General features: G+C 50.1%; 1 protein-coding gene across 3 annotated transcripts; it reads right to left on the bottom strand.

Annotated features, from left to right (window-relative positions):
- Positions 1 to 2,571: 2,571 nt before the first annotated feature.
- Positions 2,572 to 22,376, bottom strand: LOC102459979 (perilipin-3). Of its 3 annotated transcripts, none has more exons than XM_006110517.5 (8): positions 22,274 to 22,376; positions 12,162 to 12,241; positions 11,502 to 11,697; positions 8,569 to 8,651; positions 7,573 to 7,984; positions 6,285 to 6,484; positions 4,640 to 4,771; positions 2,572 to 4,559 (listed from the first exon to the last, which is right to left on the bottom strand). In XM_006110517.5, exons 2-8 carry the CDS (start codon positions 12,222 to 12,224, stop codon positions 3,981 to 3,983), a joined length of 1,665 nt encoding a protein of 554 aa, XP_006110579.3. In that variant the 5' UTR covers positions 12,225 to 12,241; positions 22,274 to 22,376; the 3' UTR covers positions 2,572 to 3,980. The 3 variants fall into 3 exon arrangements, with proteins under 3 accessions (XP_006110579.3, XP_075759168.2, XP_075759167.2); XM_075903053.2 differs by having other exon boundaries at positions 11,502 to 11,626; positions 22,274 to 22,335; XM_075903052.2 differs by lacking the exon at positions 22,274 to 22,376 and adding an exon at positions 13,367 to 14,039.
- Positions 22,377 to 22,707: the final 331 nt, after the last annotated feature.

Raw genomic sequence — 22,707 nt, 5'->3', positions numbered from 1 at the left:
CCAAAGGGGCGGGGCCCCGCGGGGGATACTCGCCCCTAGAGGGTGCGGGAAAGGCGGCGGGCCCTGCTGGAATGTGGGGGCCCATAGGGGCGGGGTCTCAGCCCCTGGAGGAGGAGGAGGAGGGCCTGAGGGAGGGATCTCACCCCCTAGCAGGGAGGGGAGGGGGATATCTCCCCCCAGGCTGGCGTGCGGTCCTATGGAGAGCCCTGTGGGGACTTCCCAGTGTGTGTGTGGGGCGCTATGGGGCGCTCCCGGCCCCCCCCCCCGCAGGAAGTGTCGCCTCCAATGACGAAATGGGGCGGATCTCGCCCCCCCGCGGGAGGACGGTGGGGAAATCCCACTCCCAGGTAGAAGTGGACACGGAGGCGCGCGCTCTCCCAGCGGGGAGGAGGGGAAAGCTGTAGGGGAATCCCTGCCCGAGCTGGAGGAAGGGGGAGCGATGGGGAAACCCCTGGAAAGAGCAGCTGTGGGGGAAACTGGATCCCACCATGACAAGGAGGGAGACGTGGACTCTGCCCCTCCCATGCCCCCTCAGCAGACCCGGGCTGCTGCAAGGCGTTCAGCCCAATCCCTGTCCACGAGCGGCCTCGGGGAAGGGGCTCATGAGGCCCGGGAGGGGGATGTCCCAGTCTCCGGCCGCTTCCCGAGTCCGATCCAAGGTGAGCCGCGGCCATTCCCGCCAGCCGCCGCCAGAGGGCGCGCGAGCAGCAAGGAAATTCACCTGCTCCCAGGGCCTCAGGTTGGTCCCTGGCGGGCTGGAGTCAGGCAAAGCTGCGGATTCTTTGCCACCGCAGGGAGGGACGAACTGGACCTGCAGCCTCTTCTTTCCCTGCCTCACTCCTTCCCAGAGGCAGGCTGCTACACTGAGGACTTGCACCAGGCCCCTGGAGCTCAGGTGGCCACCACACCTGTTCCACACAGCACCCAGTCGGCTGAGGAAGGGAGGGTGCTTGTATCATCAGCAGGGTCTTACCCCTCCACTCAGAAACTGTTCTCAACTCCAGCCAAAACCTTATGGTTGGTCTTGCCACCGCTTTACAACCTGACCTAGACTTGATACAACTTTGAAACTTTCCTGCACCGAAGAAAAGTTGCTGTGACTGGAACTGAAACAAGCCGTTTCCTTACTTTGTCAAATCTTTTGTTTAAAACTTTCCCTTTATTGCTGCAGTAGTTTAGGTTTAACACAGCACTGGGCCGTGTGTGGGCGTGCTGCCTCCTGCATACTGCCAGTTCCCAGAGGTGTGTCGGTTGATTGGTCAGTTTGTCCCTCTGGTGTTCATAACTCTGAAGTTCTGCAGTAAATCTATTTAATCAAGGCGCTAGACTTCAGCCTTTAAGGCATCAGTTGTAGAGCTTAAGGCAGTGGTGGGCAATCGGGAGCCTGCGGGTTGCCTGTGGCTATCAGGGTTCTGTGTGTGCCCCACAACACATTTTGTTTACCGTTGCCCCTTGTGCAGGGTGCCACAATCTGCTGATGTCCATTTGCAAAGTTTTTTTTCCCCCAGCACTGTTAGTCAAGCAAGAGTGTGAATGCTAATTACACACAACATTGGGAGAGCTGTGTGCGCCCCATGCATCCAATCAAAATGCTGCTACAGGTCAACCGGCACACCCTGCAAATCCTATGTACACAAGTGCAGTGAGCAAAGCTACCCTATCTGAGGAGACTACCTGGTTATGACAATCTTGCAGCCCATGGAGGCTCACTCATGTGGCTCACTCATGTGGCTCACTCACTAGCCTAGGTTGCTCATCACCAGTTTAAAGACAGGTGGGGTCTTCCAATTACTGACCCTCCAAACTCGGAAACTGTTCCCAACTCCAGCCAAAACCTTATGGTTGGACCCCTATATCTCAATCCATCAACCCCAGCCAGCACCTGCACACCAAGCTCAACAACCAGCATTAGCACAAAACATCACAGCCCACAGGGGACTAAGCTATTATATTCCACACGCAGAGACTCAAAGGGACTGAGAGACATCATGAGAGTAGACATAAACCGTGGTGTGATTTGCAGCTGACAGGCATAGGAACTAGGGCTAAGAGATGAAGGTGACAACTTAAACATCACAGGCAGAGCTGGAATTGACAGTGAGATCCCCTGGGCAGAACATGGCGGAGCAGTAGAGCAGAGGATGCTGGCACTAGACGTTGGAGGTTGAATATGAAATGTACTGGAGCCCGGGGCACTGGAGAGCTGAGAACAACAGAGCAGTTTTCAGGAAAGAGTTCAAGAAGGAAGTGGCAGTGAACGACCAAAAGTAAGTTTGGTATCTTCTCTAGTACCAAAACTAGAGAAGATTGCTTGAGTCCTTTGAAAGAATTAAAAGCAGACCTCCTCCAGACTCTTGCTAAGGTGAGAGCAGGATGCTCTGGGTGCTCTCTATTTTTCTGATCAGATGGGCTTCACCTTCAGCTTTAAATATGCAAAGACACCAAGAGAGCAAACAGTTCTCTTGGACTGAAAACAACTGAGATTTATTTTGAAAAGTCTCAGGGGGAAGCCGTGTTAGTCTGTTGAAAAACAACAACTTTGACACCTTAGAGAACTAACAAAAACATATATAGTAGCACGAGCTTTCGTGGGTAAAACCCACCTCATCAGATTTATTTTGAAGACCATCTTGCTGTTGTCCATACATTCAGACTCAGCACTTTGTTTCAGAAAAAGCATCAATGGCAAAGAACCCCCTAGGAGTTGATTACCCAAGACACACCGGCTGTGTCTAGACTGGCCACTTGAATTTCCGGAAAATCATCTGCTTTTCCGGAAAAACTTGCCAGCTGTCTACACTGGCCGCTTGAATTTCCGGAAAAGCACTGACGATCTCATGTAAAATCATTAGTGCTTTTCTGGAAAAACTATGCTGCTCCCGTTTGGGCAAAAGTCTTTTTCCGAAAGACTTTTGCGCAAAAGGGCCAGTGTAGACAGCATAGTTCTGTTTTCCGCAAAAAAGCCCCGATCGCGAAAAAGGCCATCGGGGCTCTTTTGCAGAAAACCGCGTCTAGATTGGCCACGGACGCTTTTCCACAAAAAGTGCTTTTGCAAAAAAGCGTCCTGCCAATCTAGACGTGCTTTTCCGAAAATGCTTTTAATGGAAAACTTTTCCATTAAAAGCATTTTCGGAAATTCATGCCCGTGTAGACGTAGCCACCAACACCTATCCTTCCCACTTTATAACAATTCATTCCATAGCACTGGAAAAGTTGGATTGATCTAAGCAACAGCTCCTGTAAAAGCTGCCATTAGCCATTTTTGTAGTGGTTGCAGTGTACTTGGGATGTGGGGGAATTTGATATACACAATTAATTGTGTGAGTGGGATTTTTAAAAGCACGGAATACACTGGGAGCACAAATTTCACTGAACACTGGCACTTATTTCTGTTAAAAAAAGGGCTTGGAAGTCACCTTGGGAAGGAAGACACCCACAGCAGCTGTGGACTGTCCTGCAGATGGTTTCAACCCTTGTGTGAGGCAGAACAGTCAGAGAAGGAGGTAGAATATTGTAGTGTACAAGCTATAACAATTAAGAGGAAGAAATAAGATCAAATGTGAAGGGCTATTTTGGTATGTTAAGCTGCCCACAGCTCGGACGCATTTAGTTTTGATGCTTCCCTCTACACCTGTCTGCAGCCAGGCAAAGCAATCGATGCACGGACCACCACAGGCACGCAGTTCTTAAGGCTAACACTGAGCATCCCTCCTCCCCCACGTCAGTTCAGTGTGTTTCACAAATGAGGCAAGAGCGGTAGGTGCAGACAGTCACTTTGGTTAGTGAGTTTCCTGCATGTACAGCCAGATGAGCTGTATGTTCGCTTTGAGCGTGGGACAGTGTGTTGAGGTAGGCGCGGAGAGGCAAGAACCCTTCTTTGGGTGGGTCTGGCAGGGACGAGAGGGACTAAAAACTTACAGGGAAGTTCTGTTCTTTCCCAGGATGGATAGAACTGGCTGCAATAGCTCAGCTGGAACATTTCAGGGCTCTTCCTGAATTCTCTTTGGTTCTTCAGCCACCATCTGCTCCGAGGTATTGGTCATCTCCTCTATAGCTTTTTTCAGTGTCTTCATTGACTCCTTCGGTGCTTTAGGTACCTCCTCCTTCAATGACACAGCCATCTCTTCCTCCGGGGCCTTAGGAACCGTCGCTACCCTCTTCCGTGCTGCAGACACCACTTGCACTGCGGGCGATCTCTCCATCATCGTCATTTCTTTCGGCTCCTTTGTGGCTTCTTGGGTGGCACTGACCAATGGCGTGAAGGGACCTATGAGCCAATTGAGGGGAGTGTTGTGTGATAAGTACTCCAGTAGGGCATCCAGAGATTCCTGGGCCCTGGTCACTTTCTCCCGGCTCTGAGCCAGGGAGCTGCTGGAGAGGTCCTGGAAGGAATCTGCTCTGGAGAAGGAGGCGTGGAGTTGCTGCACGTTGTTAACAACAAGCTGCACCGTGTCCTGTATGCTGCTGGGGAGGCCTTGGATGCTGGAAGCCAGGCTCTCGCAGGCAGGGTGCAGCTGCTGGGTGATGAGCCGCATCATGGCTAGGGTATGAGACTCCACCTGTTGGGAGGAGACACGTGGGTGAGACAGTGTGAAAGTAGCATCCAGTGCACCAGCCAAGTGCTGCCCACGAGGGGTACCTCTGTCTGGGAGGAAGCATCTTTAGCCGGGCTCCCTCTTGGCTGGGTCCAGTTCCACTCCATCCACAGCTGCCGAAGCTTCTCCTGGCTATCTAGAAGCTTCTGACCAACGCCCTGTTTTACGTATTCGATCTGGCAAGGAGAGAAGAAGGATCATGACAGATACCTGTGCCCATCAACCACCAGGCCCTCTTATGCCAGGAGGTCATTGGAACAGGGAGCATACAATGACAGCCCCATGACAGCCCCATACAATATGATGGGGACTAATTTAACTACAGCTACTCAAGAGAGATCTTAGAGTCACTGTGGATCATTCTCTGAAGACGTCCACTCAGTGTGCAGCAGCAGTCAAAAAAAGCAAACAATGTTAGGAATCATTTTCTATCCCATTTTTAAAGACAGAGAATATCTTATTGCTTCCATATAAATCCATGGTACACCCACATCGGGAATACTGCAGTATAGATGTGGTCGCCTCATCTTTTAAAATAAATAAATAAAGGATACCTTGGCATTGGAAAAGGTTCAGAAAAGAGCAACAAAAATGATTAGGAGCTTGAAAGGGGTCCCATATAAAGAGAGATTAAAAAGACTTGGACTTTTCAGCTTAGAAAAGAGGAGACTAAGGGGGGATGGGATAGAGCCGTGGTCCCCAACACGGTGCCCGCGGGCGCCATAGCGCCCACGGGGGCACTTGCATGCGCCCGCGAGGTGCTCGGGGCTGGCCTGGCCCCGGGCACATGGCGCGGCGCTTGCGGGGAGCATAGGCCCCGGGCGCGCGGCGCTTGCAGGGGGGAGGGGGGAGCGCCGGCCCCGGCCCCGGCCCCGGACGCTTGCGGGGGGAGGGGGGAGCGCCGGCCCCGGGTGCACGGCGCTTGCGGGTTGCTTGCGGGGGGGAGGCCCCGGCCCCCCCCCCGGGCGCGTGGCTGGGGGGGGGGGGCCGCCCCCGGGCGCGCAAGTGTCCCCGCCCCCTGGCGCCCGGCGGGCGAACGGCCACGCCCCCTGGCGCCCGACAACCTCAAAAGGTTGGGGACCTCTGGGATAGAGGTCTATAAAATCATGACAAGTGTGGCAAAAGTGAATAAAGAAAAGCTATTTACATATTCCCACAATATAAGAACTAGGGGACACCAAATTAAATTAAGAGGCAGCAGGTTTAAAAAACAAACAGGAAGTTTTTTCTTCATGCAGGGCACAGTCAACCTGTGGAACTCCTTGCCAGAGGATGTGGTGAAGACTAGGACTTTAATTGGGTTCAAAAAAGAGCTAGATAGATTCATGGAGGTTAGGTCCATCAATGGCTATTAGCCAGATGGGTAGGAATGGTGTCCCCAGCCTCTGTTTGTCTGGAAATGGGTGACAGGAGAGGGATCATGTGAGGACTACCTGTTGTGTTCCCTAATTGTAGCCACCGTCGGCAGACAGGATACTGGGCTAGATGGACCGTTGGTCTGACCCAGTATGGCCGTCGTAATGTTCCTATATGTTCTTAAGCAGGCAGTCCCTCACCAAGGAGACTACTGCACCTCAAGCAGAAACAGATGTCGGCAGGCGTGACACAAGAGGGCCCCCCGGAGCAGAGCGATTTAGCACTCGGGTGGAAGGCTTTGCACAGCCAGGCTGTGGAAGGGGGCGTCCTTACAAGGGTTATTGCCAGCTGCAGTTGCGAAAGAGTTTCCTGGGTGTTTTGCTTGACAAGCCGCAGCTTGTGCAGGGAATGCTGGTAGGCTCGGTGGCGGACTTTGTTTGAGAGGGAGCCCAGGCGCACGAAGTAACTCCGCCGCTGTGTCTGCTCTTCCACAGATGCCGCATCGAACCCCTCAACGGCGACGGCAAGTTTAACTGAAGGGAACAATAGGACAAGGCTGAGGTTGTCAGCAGGGAGCTAACTCCTCCTCCCCCCTCGCACTGCTCCTCTTGGGCCCATTGCACAAGGATCACTGACAGGCCGCCTAGCCCCAGCGCAACCTTACGGGCCCCTCTCCTTAGGATCATAGAACCCCAGGGCAGGAAGAGCCTCAGGAGTCGTCGAGTCCAGCCCCCTGCCCAGAGCAGGACCAACCCCAACTAAACCATCCCAGCCAGGACTTAAAAACCTCTTACGATGGAGATTCCACTCCCTCCCTAGGGAACCCATCCCAGTTCTTCACCCCCCTCCCAGGGAAATAGTGTTTCCTGATATCCCACCTAGACCTCCCCCACTGTAATTTGAGACCGTTGCTCCTTGTTCTGCCATCTGACACTGCAAAGAGCAGCCTCTCTCCATCCTCTTGGGAACCCTCCTTCAGGAAGTTGAAGGCTGCTCCCAAATCCCCCCCCTCACTCTTCTCTTCTGCAGACTAAACAGACCCAACTCCCTCAGCCTCTCCTCGTGGGTCACGCACTCCAGTCCCCTAATCATTTTGGTCGCCCTTCGCTGGACCCTCTCGAATGCATCCACATCCTTTCTATAGTGGGGGCCCAGAACTGGACGCAATACTCCAGATGTGGCCTCACCAATGCCGAATAAAGGGGAATAATCACTTCTCTAGATCTGCTGGAAATGCTCCTCCTAATGCATCCTAATATGTCATTAACTTTCTTGGATACAAGGGCCCACTGTTGACTCATCTCCAGCTTCTCATCCATTGTAATCCCCAGGTCCTTTTCTGATGAACTGCTGCTTAGCCAGTCGGTCCCCAGCCTGTAGCAATCCTTGGGATTCTTCCATCCCAAGTGCAGGACTCCACGATTGTTCATGTTAAACCTCAGATTTCTTTTGGCCCAATCCTCCAATTTGTCTGGGTCACTCTGGACCCTATCCCTGCCCTCCAACGTACATACCCCAAGACAGGAGAAGGCCTCAACCACCTAGCAACAGCAATAGTCCCTGAGCTTGGAGGGAAGAGGACTACATTTTCTATGGGTAGCGTGTCTAAGCACTCTCTCACCCAGTTCCTCATTTGTCATGGGGAGGTAGTGATCCACCAGTGCCTCCGATTTCTCCAGCACGACATCCACTCCACTCGCCACCATCTGCCCGGCTGCCCGGGCTTTCTTTATGCTGTTAGTCACCACGGAGCTGGTCATCTCCATGCCATCCTGGACAGCTTCTCTGCTCCGCCCTACAGCTGTATTCACTTTGCTGGTCACTATATTCTTTGCACCACAGGCAGCTTCCTTGGCTGTATTGACTGTGGAGGACACCACTGATTTGGTCAACTCAACGCTTTCCTGGACAACGTCTTTGGTAGCGTCTACAGCTCCCACCACTCTGCTGGCCACGGCATTTTTTGCACCATAGGCAACATCCACAGCACTCATGACTGTGGTAGAGACCATCTGCTTGGTGTCTGAAATGACCTACGGAGGAGAGCCAGAGGAAAGATTATTTTACACTCACTGAAAGATTGAGGTTTGGTTTTTTTCCCCCCAGTGGGGAGATACCAGATACCCCTTCCTTCTCCCCAGGGCCTGGTCTAGATAAATATTTTCATGGCTCTATAATATCGTTCATTAGTTCCCAAAGCTGTAGGGTCAGCTGTTCATGCAGCATGAAATGGTGCAGCTCCATAGACATCCATGCCACTTACCGCTGAGAATTTGGCTCTTAGCTTCACTGTCAACTGGGCTAGAACAAGAGCTACAAAGCAAAGAGTTCACACTGCTCCATTTCTCCCTCTAAGCCAGAGTTTCCCAACCTATGGGTCGGGACCCAAATACGCCATTACATTTCTAAAGAGTCGCCTAGTGTCTCCCCAGGTGGCTCTGCCCCAGTTTGTGAATTGCCTGGGGTCACCAAGTCTTCCTGAATTGTCAAAATGGGTCCCCATCTGGAAAAGGTTGGGAACCGCTGCTCTAAGCTAAGCGTTGCAGCCCATGTGTTTCCCAAGGCTCCCTATCCCTGAACAAGTTGTAGCTTCCCGTCCAGCTGCAGAGATGCCGACCTTCTCTGTTGGCTGTTGAAGGAAGGGAAGGCTCTCTTCCAGTTTGTCCAGTCCCTTGCATGCATACTTGTTGACTGACGTGACTAGAGAAAGGGAGATGCACAGAGTTAGTTCTCTCGATCTCTTTCTGTTTTACTCCTCCCCGCAGCGGCAAAGCCTCGCAGGAGGCCAGCACGGCCTGGATAAGAGCTTCCCAAAGGCAATGAAGTTAAACCAAGCTAGGCCTGTGGCACAGTTCTAGAGCAGTGTTTCCCAACTTTTTTTTTTTTTAAGTACCCCTTAAAAAAAATGTACCCCCAATACCTACAGTTTTCAGACACACAAAATTGTTTTCTACCATTGCAACATGTTTGTTTAAACAACTTAATCATAGCCAGGCAGGTGATGAAATTTTTGGGTGTAAAAAGTACAAAAATAATTAAGCGCTATAAAACTTAAAACAAAATCCAGTTTTCTCCAAATTTCACTTGTCGATGCCTTCCCAGACTTCTCTCGAGAACCCCTGGTTGAGAAACTGTTCTAGAGAACAGTGCATGTGTTGCTGCACGATGTGGGTTTGAGTAGCCTTGTGGTCGTGCCCTTTGGGAACCAGGCAGAAGGTTGCGCCATGCAGAGCCTAATAATTCTCTATTGGAAGGGGCAGCTTCAATGCTTTGCTGCAGCCACTTCTGAGCCGTAACAACTGGAAGGAAGGAATTCTGCCTAGTCCCCCAGCTGAAGCTTGAAGGCTAGGAAGGAAGCCTCAGGGTATGGGGGAAAGAATGGAATAGCTGGATTGGAGGCAGCACGGACTCTGATTTAATACCAGGCCCCAGTCCTAAGCTGGGAGAAATGCCTGGCTTCCTAAGACAACATGCATGTCAAGCCAGTCAGAGAACACAGAGTGGCTGCAAAGGGTGAGATTCAGTCTCATTGGAGGCAGTGGCAAAGTCTTCCATTATTTTCAGCAGGCCCGGGATCTGGCAGAATACACGGGCAGCAGGGTGGAGGAGTCAGCACCACGGTTAACCAAAGACGATACGTGGAGAAGCTGTCGGTTACTTGGGGTCTGCGCCAAGCAAGTCCAGCTAAGGTGGACGGAAAATGTGGCTGCGAGAGGAGACAGACTCAAAATTGCCAGCTGGAAGGGACTTGGAGAGGTCATCAAGTCCAACCCCCTACGCTGAGGTAGGACCAAGTAGATGCAGACCATCCCTGATAGAGGTTTGTCCAACCTGTTCTTAAAAACCTCCAATGACGGGGATTCCCCCACCTCCCTTGTAAACCTATTGCAGAGCTTAACTATTCTAGCTGAAAAGCTTTTCCCAATATCTAACCTTAATCTCCCTCGCTACCGATTAAACTCGTTACTTCTTGTCCGACCTTCACTGGAGAGCAATTGATGATAGTCCTCTTTCTCACAGAAGACTTATCAGGTCATGTCCCCCCCCCCCACCATCTTCTTTTCTCAAGACTAAACACACCCAGTTTTTTGACTTTTCCCCAGAGGTCGGGTTTTCTAAGACTTCTATCACTGAGTTTTGCTCCCCTCTGCATTCTTTCCCGTGTGTCCACGTCTTTTCTACAGTGTGACACTCAGAACTGGACACAGAACTCCCCGGTGGCTTTACCAGTGCAGGGTACAGAAGGACAATTACTTCCCAGCCTGTGTCTTACATAGGACAGCCCTATTAATACCTCAGCATGATAGTAGATGTTTTTGCAACTGCCTCACACTGTCAATTTGAGCTTCACTATAACCCTCCGATCCTTTTTGCAGGGCTACCATTTTGCTGGTCATCCTCCATTTTGTAGTTTTGCATTTGAATTTCCTTCTGAAGTGTCAAGTATCAGAGGGGTCGCCATGTTAGTCTGAATCTGCAAAAGCGGCGAGGAGTCCTGTGGCACCTTATAGACTAACTGCAGTGTAGGAGCATAAGCTTTCGTGGGCAAAGACCCACTTTGTCAGATGCATGCCTGAAGTGTGGTACTTTGCACTTGCCTTTATTTAATTTCCTCTGGTTGATTTCAGACCAATTTGTAAAGGTCAGTGCAAATTTTACTCCTGTCCTCTGAAGTGCTCGCAACCCCTCCCAACTCGGAGAATGACGTCTGTGCTTGTAAAATGTGTGGAAGACAGCAAGCCATTAACGGCAACATTGAATAGCGCTGGACCTAGAGCTGACCACTAGAAATGCCCTCCCAGTGTGACAACAAACCACTGAGAACGACTCTTTGCAGGCCCATCAATATGGGGAAGGGAAAAGGGGCAGTTGCCCTGGGTCCCAGCCATTCAAAGGGCCCAGGGTTCGAGGTCTGGGGCCATGGCATGGAGAGCTGACTGCCCCCCCCCCCTGCCCAAGGCTCTGACTCTTTGGGAATTCAGAGCTGCTCCCCACACCTCGCCCAGGGGCCCGCGCAGAGCATCAGCACTCCTGACTCAGAGTATGATCTCTCAACGCGTTCTGTCCCCTTCTTGTAATGATTTCACCTAGACCACATTTCCCTACTCTCCTTATTTATATGATGCCTACAGCGTCTCCCCATCCCTTAGGCTACTAAGGCCACTAACCCTGTCAAAGGAGGAAATAAGGTTGGCGCGGCACGCTGGTTATTCTTTATAACATTCCTTTGCGGCTTGGAAGTAACTCAGTTGCTAATTGAGGGGCACCCATGGTAGGAAGGAATTGAACTCAAAGCTGTTTTTTCTTTTCTTGCCCCATATTGGGCATCACAACCATGCCCGAATCCCACACTGAATACTCGCAGCAGCTGGGGCATTCACGCCATGGGCCTCCTGAACTGGGATGGGAGGAGAAAGCTGCTCTCGCGTTAAACAAGACTTTCCTGCTGGTCTGTCCTGAGCCCTCCTGCTCGGCTGCCTTGACAGTCTAGGCTAAGATGCCCCAGAAGGATTCTCCCCCCCTCCCCACCAGAATTGCCTGAGAACTCACTCTGAGGTTCAAGGTGGCTTAGAATCGGCTGCACGCCACCGACGGCGCTGCCCACTGCCATGGCAGCCACCGTCTCTGCCACGCTGCAGATGCTGTTGACGTACGGATGGGTCCCCTTGGTGTAGCTGTAAGCAGAGGAGACCAGGTTGTAGGCAGAGCTGATAAGGGGCAAGCCGGCCACCCTGTTCACTACATTCTAAGCAAGGGAAAGAAGAAGTAACATTAGTGGCAGAACCTCTGACGGGTGGGTAAATATAAACCGTCCTCTGAACTAGACATATTCCTCTTGATGGAAACCACTCTGTCCGCTCTCTGCTCCAGTGCCACAGTAGAGAGGTTAAGGGACCTTCTCAGGGCCACACCAGGAGTCAGTGGCAGAGCAGAGATTAGCACTCAGGACCATGCTTCTTGTCCATTCCTACCCGGATTTAGCACTGGAACCCACTGCAGATGATTGTACCAATTTTCAGCCTTATGGCGCTTCCCCCATGTCATGTTATTGCCTTCTCCTGAAACTAGAGACCCGGAGCAGCCTGTGTGACTGGACTCCTCTTTTGCCTGGATGTCAGGGTGCTGGCACGAGTCAACGTGCTGAAGCACCTGTTGGCAGGTGAGCTGATGTTTACGCTTTATAGCCCTAGCTGCTTGGGATGCACCTACCACTTGCTGCTCTTCCTCAGCGTTTGGAGGGTCCGTAGTTATGACCTTGTTTTCAGATGCCATTGTGGAGCCAAATGCCACTGAAAAGGGGAGAAGAAGAACAGTTACAACAGTGAGAGTTGGCTTCCAGCAAGCACAGTCAGGGGAGGGGGACATGACCCCTGGCTGGGGCAGGCCCAAGTTCGTCCGCCCCCTAGACAGAGGAGAAATGTAGCAAACGGTGCACTTTCCCTCCCACTGAAATTGTGTGAATACATTAATTTCTTAGACTTGAGCACTGGTGTCCCAGTGAGATGAGCTGGGGCAGTTTTTACTACTACAGCTATCTAGAAGACAGATATTTCTACCTCGGTTACATGTTTGACATGTCCTCTCTGCAGCCATAAGGTCTGGATGCTTGATTAAAGGCAACATCTAGACCGCAGCGCTTTCTAAAGTGTTTTGTAAAAAACGCGGACGTGATCTTTCACCATCCCTGTAAACCTCATTCTACAAGGAAGAAAGGTTGTGTCGAAAGAGGAGGTCTTTCTGGAATCTGGCACCCTGTAGACGCGCCAAATTTCGGAAAAGCCTCTTTCAACAGAAAAGATACGGAAATTGCGGTTTGCAATTTATGTATCTTTTTCCAACTTACCCTTGTAGTCTAGACGTAGCCAAAAGCTTGCACCATGTGGAAGAGGATGGTTTGCTTTACTGTTTGTTGTCCCACCTCTTACTATAATTAAGCTTGGCAGAATTTATAGTTTTTTTTATAATTTTTATTTAAGCATTTTTTTTATTGTTATCAATTTACATCTTCACAGTTGTGGGAGATGATGGGAGTTCAGAGTAATTATTTAATGAGACCGCTTTGAAAACTTAAAGCTTTATAACTTAAAATGCAAACTGGCAACATCACATCAAAACATATCAAGTAAATAGTTAGGAGTGCTGTGGCAACTTACTTTGTCACATCTGACAAAGCAGTTTTTACCCACAAAAGCTTATCTCCAAATAAATCGGTTAGTCTTTAAGGTGCCAAGGACGCCTCATTTTTACTGATACAGACTAACCCAACTACCCCTCTGAAAGTAAATAGCCTTAAATCAAACCAATATATTCTCACACAGCACTACCCCGCTCTTGCCTATCTGTAAGTTCTGAGGATCATCGATGGAAATAGGTTTTGTATGCACAGGGTGGAGTTGATGTTTATCAACATTTACCAATAAAAATTGAATCCTTCCAAGCCTAACTATAAGAGACGGCAGGAGTGGCTTGAAGCCGGCTGCGGCAGCTGGTGCCCAAGCTGGAAGGCGCGATCGGCGCCGGCCGTCAATGGCCATGACGTCATCATAGGGTACCAGGGCCGGCGGCGCCCTAGGCAACTGCCTAGTCTGCCTAGGCTCACGGGCCCCTGAGAGATGAGAATTAATCCAATCTTGACAGTGACTGTTGCAAGAGAGAAACTGCACCTCCCCATGCAATGAGTGGGGAAGTCAGGTTTTCAGAGTTCTAATTTTGGAACCCTGGTTTGCTCAAATGATATTATGACAACGGGGTTTAAAGTTCTATTTTTAAGCCAATTGCACTTGCTTAACAGCAGCTTTGAAAAACTCAGATTCTCCCCCCATGCCGCACTAATTCTGACGTTAAGATGGGTTTCCCCATGTCTCGGTCTGTTTCCCAACAGGATGTTACCAGGGTGCTTGCAGATGCAAAACGTTAACTCCCACGAGAGACAGACACAAGGGCCAATTGCCGAAAAGAGACACTGACAGGCACCTCCCACCATTAACCATATTATGAACTAGCAATGGCGATAGCCATGTTTGTTTCAAGGCAAGGCCTCTGCTCTTGAGGTATCTCTTACCGCGCCTCTGCCCACCTGCTTGGGATGCTTTATCACATTTCCCATCATTGCGAAAACCAATTCAGCTTTACCAGCAACAGCAATGTTGGAAGTCTTGGGGGTGGGGAACGGGGTTGAAAGGGAAGGGGCATATTCTGCACCCAGGCCCCAAATCAGGAGAATACTTAAATGCATGCATCAAATTAAGCTCATCCTCAAGTTCCACTGATGTCAATCTGACTTAACTGTACTTAAGTGCTGCCCTTAACTGCAACCTTGGAGCTTGCAGACTGGAACCATGGGCCGGGGCCTTCAGCCTCTCTGGAACCTGCCTTCAGGAAGTTGGCAAAAGGTTGTTCACGGTAGTGATGGATGGCAGAACAAGGAGCAATGGTCTCAAGTTGCGGTGGGAGAGGTCTAGGTTGGATATTAGGAAAAACTATTTCCCTAGGAGGGTGGGGAAGCACTGGGGTGGGTTCCCTAGGGAAGTAGTGGAGTCTCCATCCCTAGAGGTGTTTAAGTCCCAGCTTGACAAAGCCCTGGCTGGGTTGATCTAATTGGGATTGGTCCTGCCGTGGGCAGGGGGCTGGACTGAATGGCCTTCTAAGGCCTCTTCCAGCTCTAGGATTCTATGATGGGCTCTGGCAGCTGCATACACAGGAGTAAAAATCTGGCTGTTTTTGGAGAGGTACTTTGTGTGTCCTGCACGGCTGGAGGAGCAGCCTCCCTCCACCCCCATGGCTGGAGGAACTGGTGCTCCCCACTGTGGCAGATGGGGCTGGCTCTCCCCGTCCTCCACTGCCCCGGTGCCAGAGGAGGTCTGTGCCCCCAGTGATTGGGGTGGGGGATTGTGCCTTTGCTTGTCCCCCTCCACGCATGCCCCTGGCCTGTGGCTTCCAAATCTAACAGCCATAGTGTATGTGGGCTTCTGTCTGCTTTGGCATTTTATCTCCACGCCAGCTATGTCGGCTTTGAACTGAGTTATGTGGAATGATGAAGCCTTTGAGCTACAGACCGTGTTTTGCGTATGTACAGCACCTGACACAACGATCCTGAAATGGGCCCAGTTAGGTCCCACAGCCATACGAATACTAAGTGCGAACCCTGGGGTCAGCGTCTGGTGAGCTGTCTCCACCCACCCAGCTCTGTGAGGCTTTCGATCTGCACGTGTACAGAACCCAGTGTAACCGGGGGCCTGAATAGGGGGGCCCCTTAGGCACTGCCACAGTCTGAACACCTACCCTGGCAAAAGTGCCCCAGAGTCTGTCTGCACTGCTGGGCCAGGTGATCAGCACTAGCCCATCACACAGAAAAGCCCAGCCCTATTCCTGAGCCCTCCTCAATGGTGCCGTGCTGCCTTGTGTGCACCCCCCGGCCTTCCAGGAGCATCTCCCATAAGTCTCTGCACCACACGAAGCTGAGCCGTGCTAAGATGCTTTCCCGGCACAGTGCGGGAGAACGTGTTTGTCCTTCAGGGGATGCTGGGCAGGGGACGGTGAGAAAACGCTGGAGGACTGTCGGCACTCACGTGCCTTAGCCTGCGTCATCACCACAAAGCGGCTAGTTACCAGCCCCATGGGAAGCAGGACCCGAGTGCTCTTCGGGTATGTCTACACTTGCAGCCTCTTTTGAGAGAGGGATGCAAACGAAGACATTCGAAATTGCAAATGAAGCCGGGATTTAAATAGCGCCATAACGCAACTATGCAAATGAAGTATGGGGTATTTCAAAATTATAGACGCTGTGTAGACGAGAAGGGTTTTCTCTCGAAATAATCGCGTCTACACAGCATCTGTTATTTCGAAATAGCGCCATAACGCAACTATGCAAATGAAGCATGGGATATTTAAATCCCGGCTTCATTTGCAATTTCGAATGTCTTCGTTTGCATCCCTCTCTCGAAAGAGGCTGCAAGTGTAGACATACCCTAAGGTAACTGGAACTCCAAGACCAGCAAGAGATGCTGCAGAAACAAAAGTGCATTTTCAAGATTGGAACCAAGCACTGACTGTGGGCAGGAGCTGCCGTGCCTGGTGTTGGATGGGCTGCGTGCTCTGGGGCGGGGGTGGAGTGGGGTGTGTGCGTCAGACACATGCTGCGCACTGACTTGCCTTCGATCACAAACCAGCCTCCTGAAAGTGTAAGAGGAATAGCCTAGTGCATGCTGTGAGTTGCCCTCGTGATTCCTGGTGTTGGGCCTCCACCATGCCCAAGCCCTGCCCACAGTAGAGAAACTTTCCACAAATTGCCTAGGCTGGCTACAATGGAGGTATGTCTTCACCACAGCCCTCACCAGGGTGTTGCCCATCCACACACAGGCTACGTCTAGACTACAAGCCTCTTCAAAAGAGAGCATCTAGACGGCAACCACTTATTTCAAAAAAGCGAGTCGCTTTTTCGAAAGAGAGCACCCAGGCAGCCTGGATGCTCTCTCTCTCTCTCAAAAAAAGAGGCATTATTCCTCGTAAAATGAGGTTTACCACAGTCGAAAAAACCGCCGTGTTCGTTCAATTTCATTTCGAAAGCACACGGTGGCAGTCTAGACGCAGGGGAAGTTTTTTCGAAAAAAGGCCACTTTAAAAAAAACCAACCCTGTAGTCTAGACACACCCACAATCCTCTCACCCCAGCGGGATGTTGTTGTCTACCCGGGCAAACTGGCCGACCTGGGGGATGGGTTAGACCAGGGTGGGCAATATGCAGCCCTTGCACCAGATACGGTTTACCAGGCTTAGCCCCTGGCAGGGTGCCAGATGCTTTATTTACTTGAGAACACAGAGTGCGGCCGCTCACAGTGGTGGCCTGGCCCGCAGTGCTTCCTGCTGCCCTGCCCAGCAGGTTCCTCAGCCAGGCAGGGGCCATGGATGCAGCTCTGAAGGCTGCGAGCCTGGAAGGGGGAGGAATACTTTGTGTGATGCCTGGCCTGCAAAGAGGCAGCTCCCATTAGCCAGAAATCAGCCAATGGGAGCTGCAAGATTGTGCTGGGGGAAAGGGCAGTGGGCAAAGCCCCTCCTCCCCCTCCCTGAGATACAAAAACTGCTCTGAGCAGCGTGTAGGGGTGGGGCAGGCAGGGAACTGGGCTGAGGCTCCTGCTACACCTGAAGATGGGATCTGGCAGCGTGGCGGGCCGAGGCCGCATTTTGCCTGCCCCTGCTCTGGAGTTAAAACCTTGCATCGTAAGATTGTCTCCTAAACAGCATGTCAACACCTCAGCCCCTGGGCAGCCCGAAGAACCACCAAGGGTCTGAATTGCTTCTTACTCTTGCTGGTGAAAATCAGGATCAACGCCTTTGAGCGCCAACAGAAATCTGCTGATGCTAAACTGGCACGAGGCTGGCGCCAGGCCCGGAGACACAACAGGCCAGTTTTCAGCATCTGCGTGATATTGCTTGGGGTGTGAGTGTGTTAAAACACAGTTTGCATGTTCCATGTGTAGGTGGGACCAGCCCCTGTTACAGCGCCAGCATCTGCAGCGTAGGCAGGCCCTTATAGTTCAGGGGCCTGATTTTTCAGAGGTGCTGAACAGCCCCCACACCCTCATTAACATCAGTGGATGTTGCAGGTTTTCAGCACCACTAAGGGAGGGGAGGGGGAATTCAGGCACTGGTATCTCAAGGAGCCTCCCTCCCCCTTTTTGGCTTGTATAGCTCAGTGGTAACTCAGTGACTGAGACTTCCATCAGCACCATCAGAAGCCTCTTCTGTTGCAACACAAGTGTTTGCTCGGAGCTGCAGGAGGGTCTGTTTCAGACAGGCCAGTCTGGCCGGGAGGGGTCCCTCAGCTGTCTTTCCCAATTCCGCACATTCTGGACCTTGCTGTCTGCGGAGGAGCCGCCTAATGTTTGCTCAAGCGCACAATGGGGTTGTGCTTATCAAGGCAAGGACCAAGCCGCTACCATCCCTTTATCAGCCTGAATGTGAATTGCTTGCGTGAGCCTTGAGTGCAAAGTGGTCGATAACCTGGTTGTGGAAACAGGCTCTGCTCACATTTGCTGCTGGTGCTGTCAGCCTCATGTGCTACATTCCTATGCAAATACAAATCTGGAAGCTCATCAGTCTGGAAATCTGCTTCATCCCCCTCCTGCCAGTAACCTTTGAAGTCCAGCCTCCCTGGGCCAACTGGCAAGGACTGATTGATCAATAGGAACTAGGAAACTTGGCAGACTGGACACTAACGGCTCTTTGAAGAGACAGCTACTACTGTTAATAGTTTGGGTGGGAGGAGGAAACACTAGAGAGAATGGAGCAAAATGCAGGACAATATAGCACTTTAAAGACTAACAAGATGGTTTATTAGATGATGAGCTTTCGTGGGCCAGACCCACTTCCTCAGATCAAATAGTGGAAGAAAATAGTCACAACCATATATGCCAAAGGATACAATTAAAAAAAAAGAACACATATGAAAAGGACAAATCAAATTTCAGAACAGAAAGGGGATGCGGGGGGGGGGGGGCGGAAGGTAAATGTCTGTGAGCTAATGATATTAGAGGTGATAATTGGGGAAGCTATCTTTGTAATGGGTAAGATAGCTAGAGTCTTTGTTGAGACCCCCACGTAAAGTGTCGAATTTTAGCATGAATAACAGTTCAGAGGATTCCCTTTCAAGTGCAGTTTTAAAAGGCTTTTGAAGCAGGATGCAGGTAATTAAGTCGTTGAGACAATGTCCTTTCTGGTTGAAATGGCAAGAAACTGTTTTTTCTTTGTGATCCTGTCTGATATCTGTTTTGTGGGCATTGATCCTTTGGCGAAGTGTCTGAGACGTTTGTCCAATGTACAAAGCAGACGGACACTTTCGGCACATGATAGCATAAATTATATTTTGGATGCCTAGAAACCATCTACTTCAAGACAGACCCAAGAAAACCAACAATAGATCACCTACAACCCCCAATTTAAATCTGTCCAATACATTATCAGTAAACTACAGCCTATACTGGAACAGGACACCAAACTCCAAGAGGCTCTGGGAGACAGACCCATAGTCTCCTATAGACAACCACCTAACCTCAAGATGATTCTTACCAACAACCACAGGACATACCACACTAATACCAACTCTGGTACCTTCCCTTGCAACAAACCCCGTTGCCAGCTTTGTCCACATATTCACTCTGCTGATACCATTATTGGACCTAACCAAGTGAGTTATAAGATCAAGAACACATATTCCTGCGCATCCAGAAATATAATTTATACAATCATGTGCCCTCAAACCACATGCAGAGGGACACACCTTAAGTGTGGTTGCATATACATGCAAATAGCTTCTTTCACACTGACAAGCATGAATACAAAGATTAAGGCAAGACAACACAATACACTGGTCCCACTTAAGTCAGTGCTGCTGATATTACTAAAATGCAATATTTACCCGATTTCCATCCATGACAGCATCTTTAATGAGCAATGACAGTTCAGGAATTTAACTACTAAAACACAACTCTATAGAAGACCATTAGATTGACTACTTCTTTGTTTTGGCTCCCACCCACGGGCCACGTGGTGAGCCCTGTGTAAACCCAAACCGCACTGCGGGCTGCAAACAAACAGGCTGCAGGCCACATGCAGCCCATGGGCCATGTGTTGAGTAGTCCTGTTGTAAAGTGATCAGAAACAAAGGCCTCAAGAGAACTGGCCAGTGATCCCCACCTTAGGGCCGTTGTTTCAGAATTGCTGGGAGATGTGACGAGTTCTTGCCCAGGGCCCCCCAAATTGATGTACCCACAAAACCAACACAAAACATGAATGGCTGCCTTTAAAAAACCTTGGTCCAAGGAGTTTTGCAACGTGGTGCGAGGCTGAGCGAGTATGAGGCAAACATACTCATCGGGGTTGAGTCTAGAGTCAAAGGGTGTGCCTACACAGCAAAGTTATTCCGAAATAACTATGCGAGCGTGTATACGGCAATTCCCTTATTTTGAAATTATGTCAAAATAATGGGCAGCTTATTCCGACGTCTATAAACCTCCTTCTACGAAGGATAACGCTTATTCCAAAACAGCTATTTCGAAATAAGGCGTGTGTAGATGCTCCACTGCTGCTATTTCGAAATTGGCCCTCACCGGGGCCATTCTAAGTTATCTTTCGTGGAGCTCTAAATCGAGATAGCATGTCTCCATTAGGGAAGCCTGCCTCGGACTAATTTTAAGGCTTCCCTGCAGTGTAGATGTGCTATTTCGAAATAAGCTATTTTGGAATAACTATTCTGCAATAGCTTATTCTGAAATAACGGTGCAGTGTAGACATAGCCATACTGTGCTCTAGGCTTCTCATTGCATCCACTCTACTGTCGATCATGTTTACTCTGAAATCTTTCAGGTCAGGAACTATTATTTGTGTCTCGGGAAGCACAGAGCATGTTGTCAGTGCTTAATAATTAACATGACTGGATCCCCTGAGGCTCTTAGCAGAGCCTTGTATTGTTAATTGCTTCTTTCTCCCTTGGAAGGCAGTGCCTAAAGCACCAACTCTAAACATATACAGCAGCAATGGGCAACCTAGGCTAGTGAGTAGGGCGCGTGAGTGACCCTTCTTCCTCTCAATGTGTTGCAAGAGTGTTGTAACCAAGATGGTCTCCCGGGATAAGGCAGTTTTGCTAGCTGCGTGTGTGTACCTAGAATTTGCAGGTGGTGCCAACTGAACCGTAGCAGCACTTTGATGGGATGCACAGGCAGTGTATGGCACTGACAATCAATATTGTGTGCAATCAGCACACACGTGCTCCTTTGCCTGCATGTCCCTTTAGTAATACCAGTAGAAAAAAACCGGTGTGGATCGAAACTAGCAGAATCTGGTAACCCTGTGCACGGGCAACAGGCCCAGGGGAGATGCTGCCAGCCCCTGTGCAGGGTTTTGCCCCCACACAGGGTGAGACAAAGGGATTGAGCCACCTGCTGAGTGTGCAAAGGTGGGGGGGAGGGCAGAGAGCGGTTTTTATTTCCCCTCTCAGGCAAAATGTACCAACGCAGGAGTACAGGGCAACTTCGTGCCTGTGCTTTTAAAGGTTAGGGATGTTAAATTGCGGCTAGTAAGCTGCTTGAGTAACCGATGAAATTTCCATTGGCTACTCAATTAATTGATAAGGGGATTAGCTTAGAGGGAACTAACTAAACTCATCTCTTAATTGCTCTCAGTCATTGGATTGGTGACCTCCCTTAGAGTGCCACGAAATCGGTATTAACAGTAGTAGTAAACAGAACTCAATAAATCAGTACTTTGCATATAGCCCACTCCCCCTTTTCATAAGAATTCATCCCCCCACAGATTGCTTCCCAATTCCCCATTACTTCATATTTCTTCTCAGACCACTAGTAGCCTATGGTACTATGGTTCTTCAAGAACTGCAGCAATCACACCTAGAATTAATTGAGCTGTCAGGAGCACTCTCTCTCCCAGTACCTAGCAAGCTTCTGAAAAGCACATGCCCCTTCTTCTAATTTCTGTTACGGACACATCCAAAATATAGGCACTGTACAGACATTGGAAGATGTGCCTGCCCATGAAGAAGTTACAGGCTAGGGAGATAAAAGAAAACAAAAACACACGAACAAAAAAACCTGCACAAAAGGATTCACATAAAGCAAAGTGCAGGCTTTGTTAGCACTGGTCTCCCCACAGGTCTTAAAAAGTCTCTAACACAGAGAGACAAAATGCGGGAGGAGTGAGAAAAGGGGTGGTTTAACTGGGTAGTTTTCAACCTGGCAGCCCTTTCAGTTTGAAGATGGTAAAAGCAGGCACCTGATTCTTCATTTCCCCTGCAGTTTGTAGTTTTCTACACCACTGCAAAGTGAGTGCAAAAGACAGACACTCTAATCTGGTTGCATTTCACACACACATCGTATGGGTGTAAAAATTACAGAAAGTGTAAGACAACAGAGGATCAGACAGGACCCAAACCTCCAGAGCTTCCTCTACAAAGCAGCAGCAATAAATAACCCACAGAGCTGGAACTGCAGGACAGGCCTACAGTTTGATTCTGTTTTGAAGGGAGCCCTCTGATCTCCCTCAGTTGCTGTGGAAACTTAGCTTCAAAGATCCCCACCAAGCACTGAATTGGGGTAGAAGAAGTGGGCTGTACCCACGAAAGCTCGTGATATTATCTACATGTTTTGTTAGTCTCCGAGGTGCTGCAAGGCTATTGTTTTTTTAAAATGTTCCAGTTACAGACTAACTCTCCTACCCCTCTGAAGTTTTTGGGGTAGCAAGTTAGCCTGACATTTTACACTCAGACTTACTAAGCATATCCAGGGCTACAACGCTACAGCTGCAGCCCGGTCTTACCTGGTTTGTCTCCTCACTCTGGCTCCTGAGACACCTTTGTCCGCCGCAACTGGCAAACTTCTGTTCGGCTCCTGAATAGGTGCGGCTAAGCACATGACAGACAGCTGGGGAAAACCAATCAAGACGTGGTATTCGCCATCCTGGCCAATCAGAAGTAGCAAGTGGGTGGGACGAGTGGGGCTTAGAATGTTGCAAACTGCGGAAGAGGGAAGTGGCAACTCAAGATTCCACAAGGGACAAAGTATCCCTGCTCAGACACTGGGGCAGGATGAAAGGGGATTTTTCTCCATGTCGCCAGAGGAGGGAGGTCAGGGGCTCCTCTGGAGAGCCCCATCTCAGCCGAAGCAAAAGACAGGCCTGTGCAGCACTTTAAAGACTAACAAGATGGTTTATTAGGTGATGAGCTTTCGTGGGCCAGACCCACTTCCTCAGAT

The sequence above is a fragment of the Pelodiscus sinensis genome, chromosome 32 (genome assembly GCF_052426305.1).
Source record: "Pelodiscus sinensis isolate ZL-2025 chromosome 32, ASM5242630v1, whole genome shotgun sequence".
Classification (NCBI taxonomy): domain Eukaryota; kingdom Metazoa; phylum Chordata; order Testudines; family Trionychidae; genus Pelodiscus; species Pelodiscus sinensis.
Note: the sequence above shows the minus strand (reverse complement) of the source record. Positions and strands in the feature narration are given on the sequence as shown.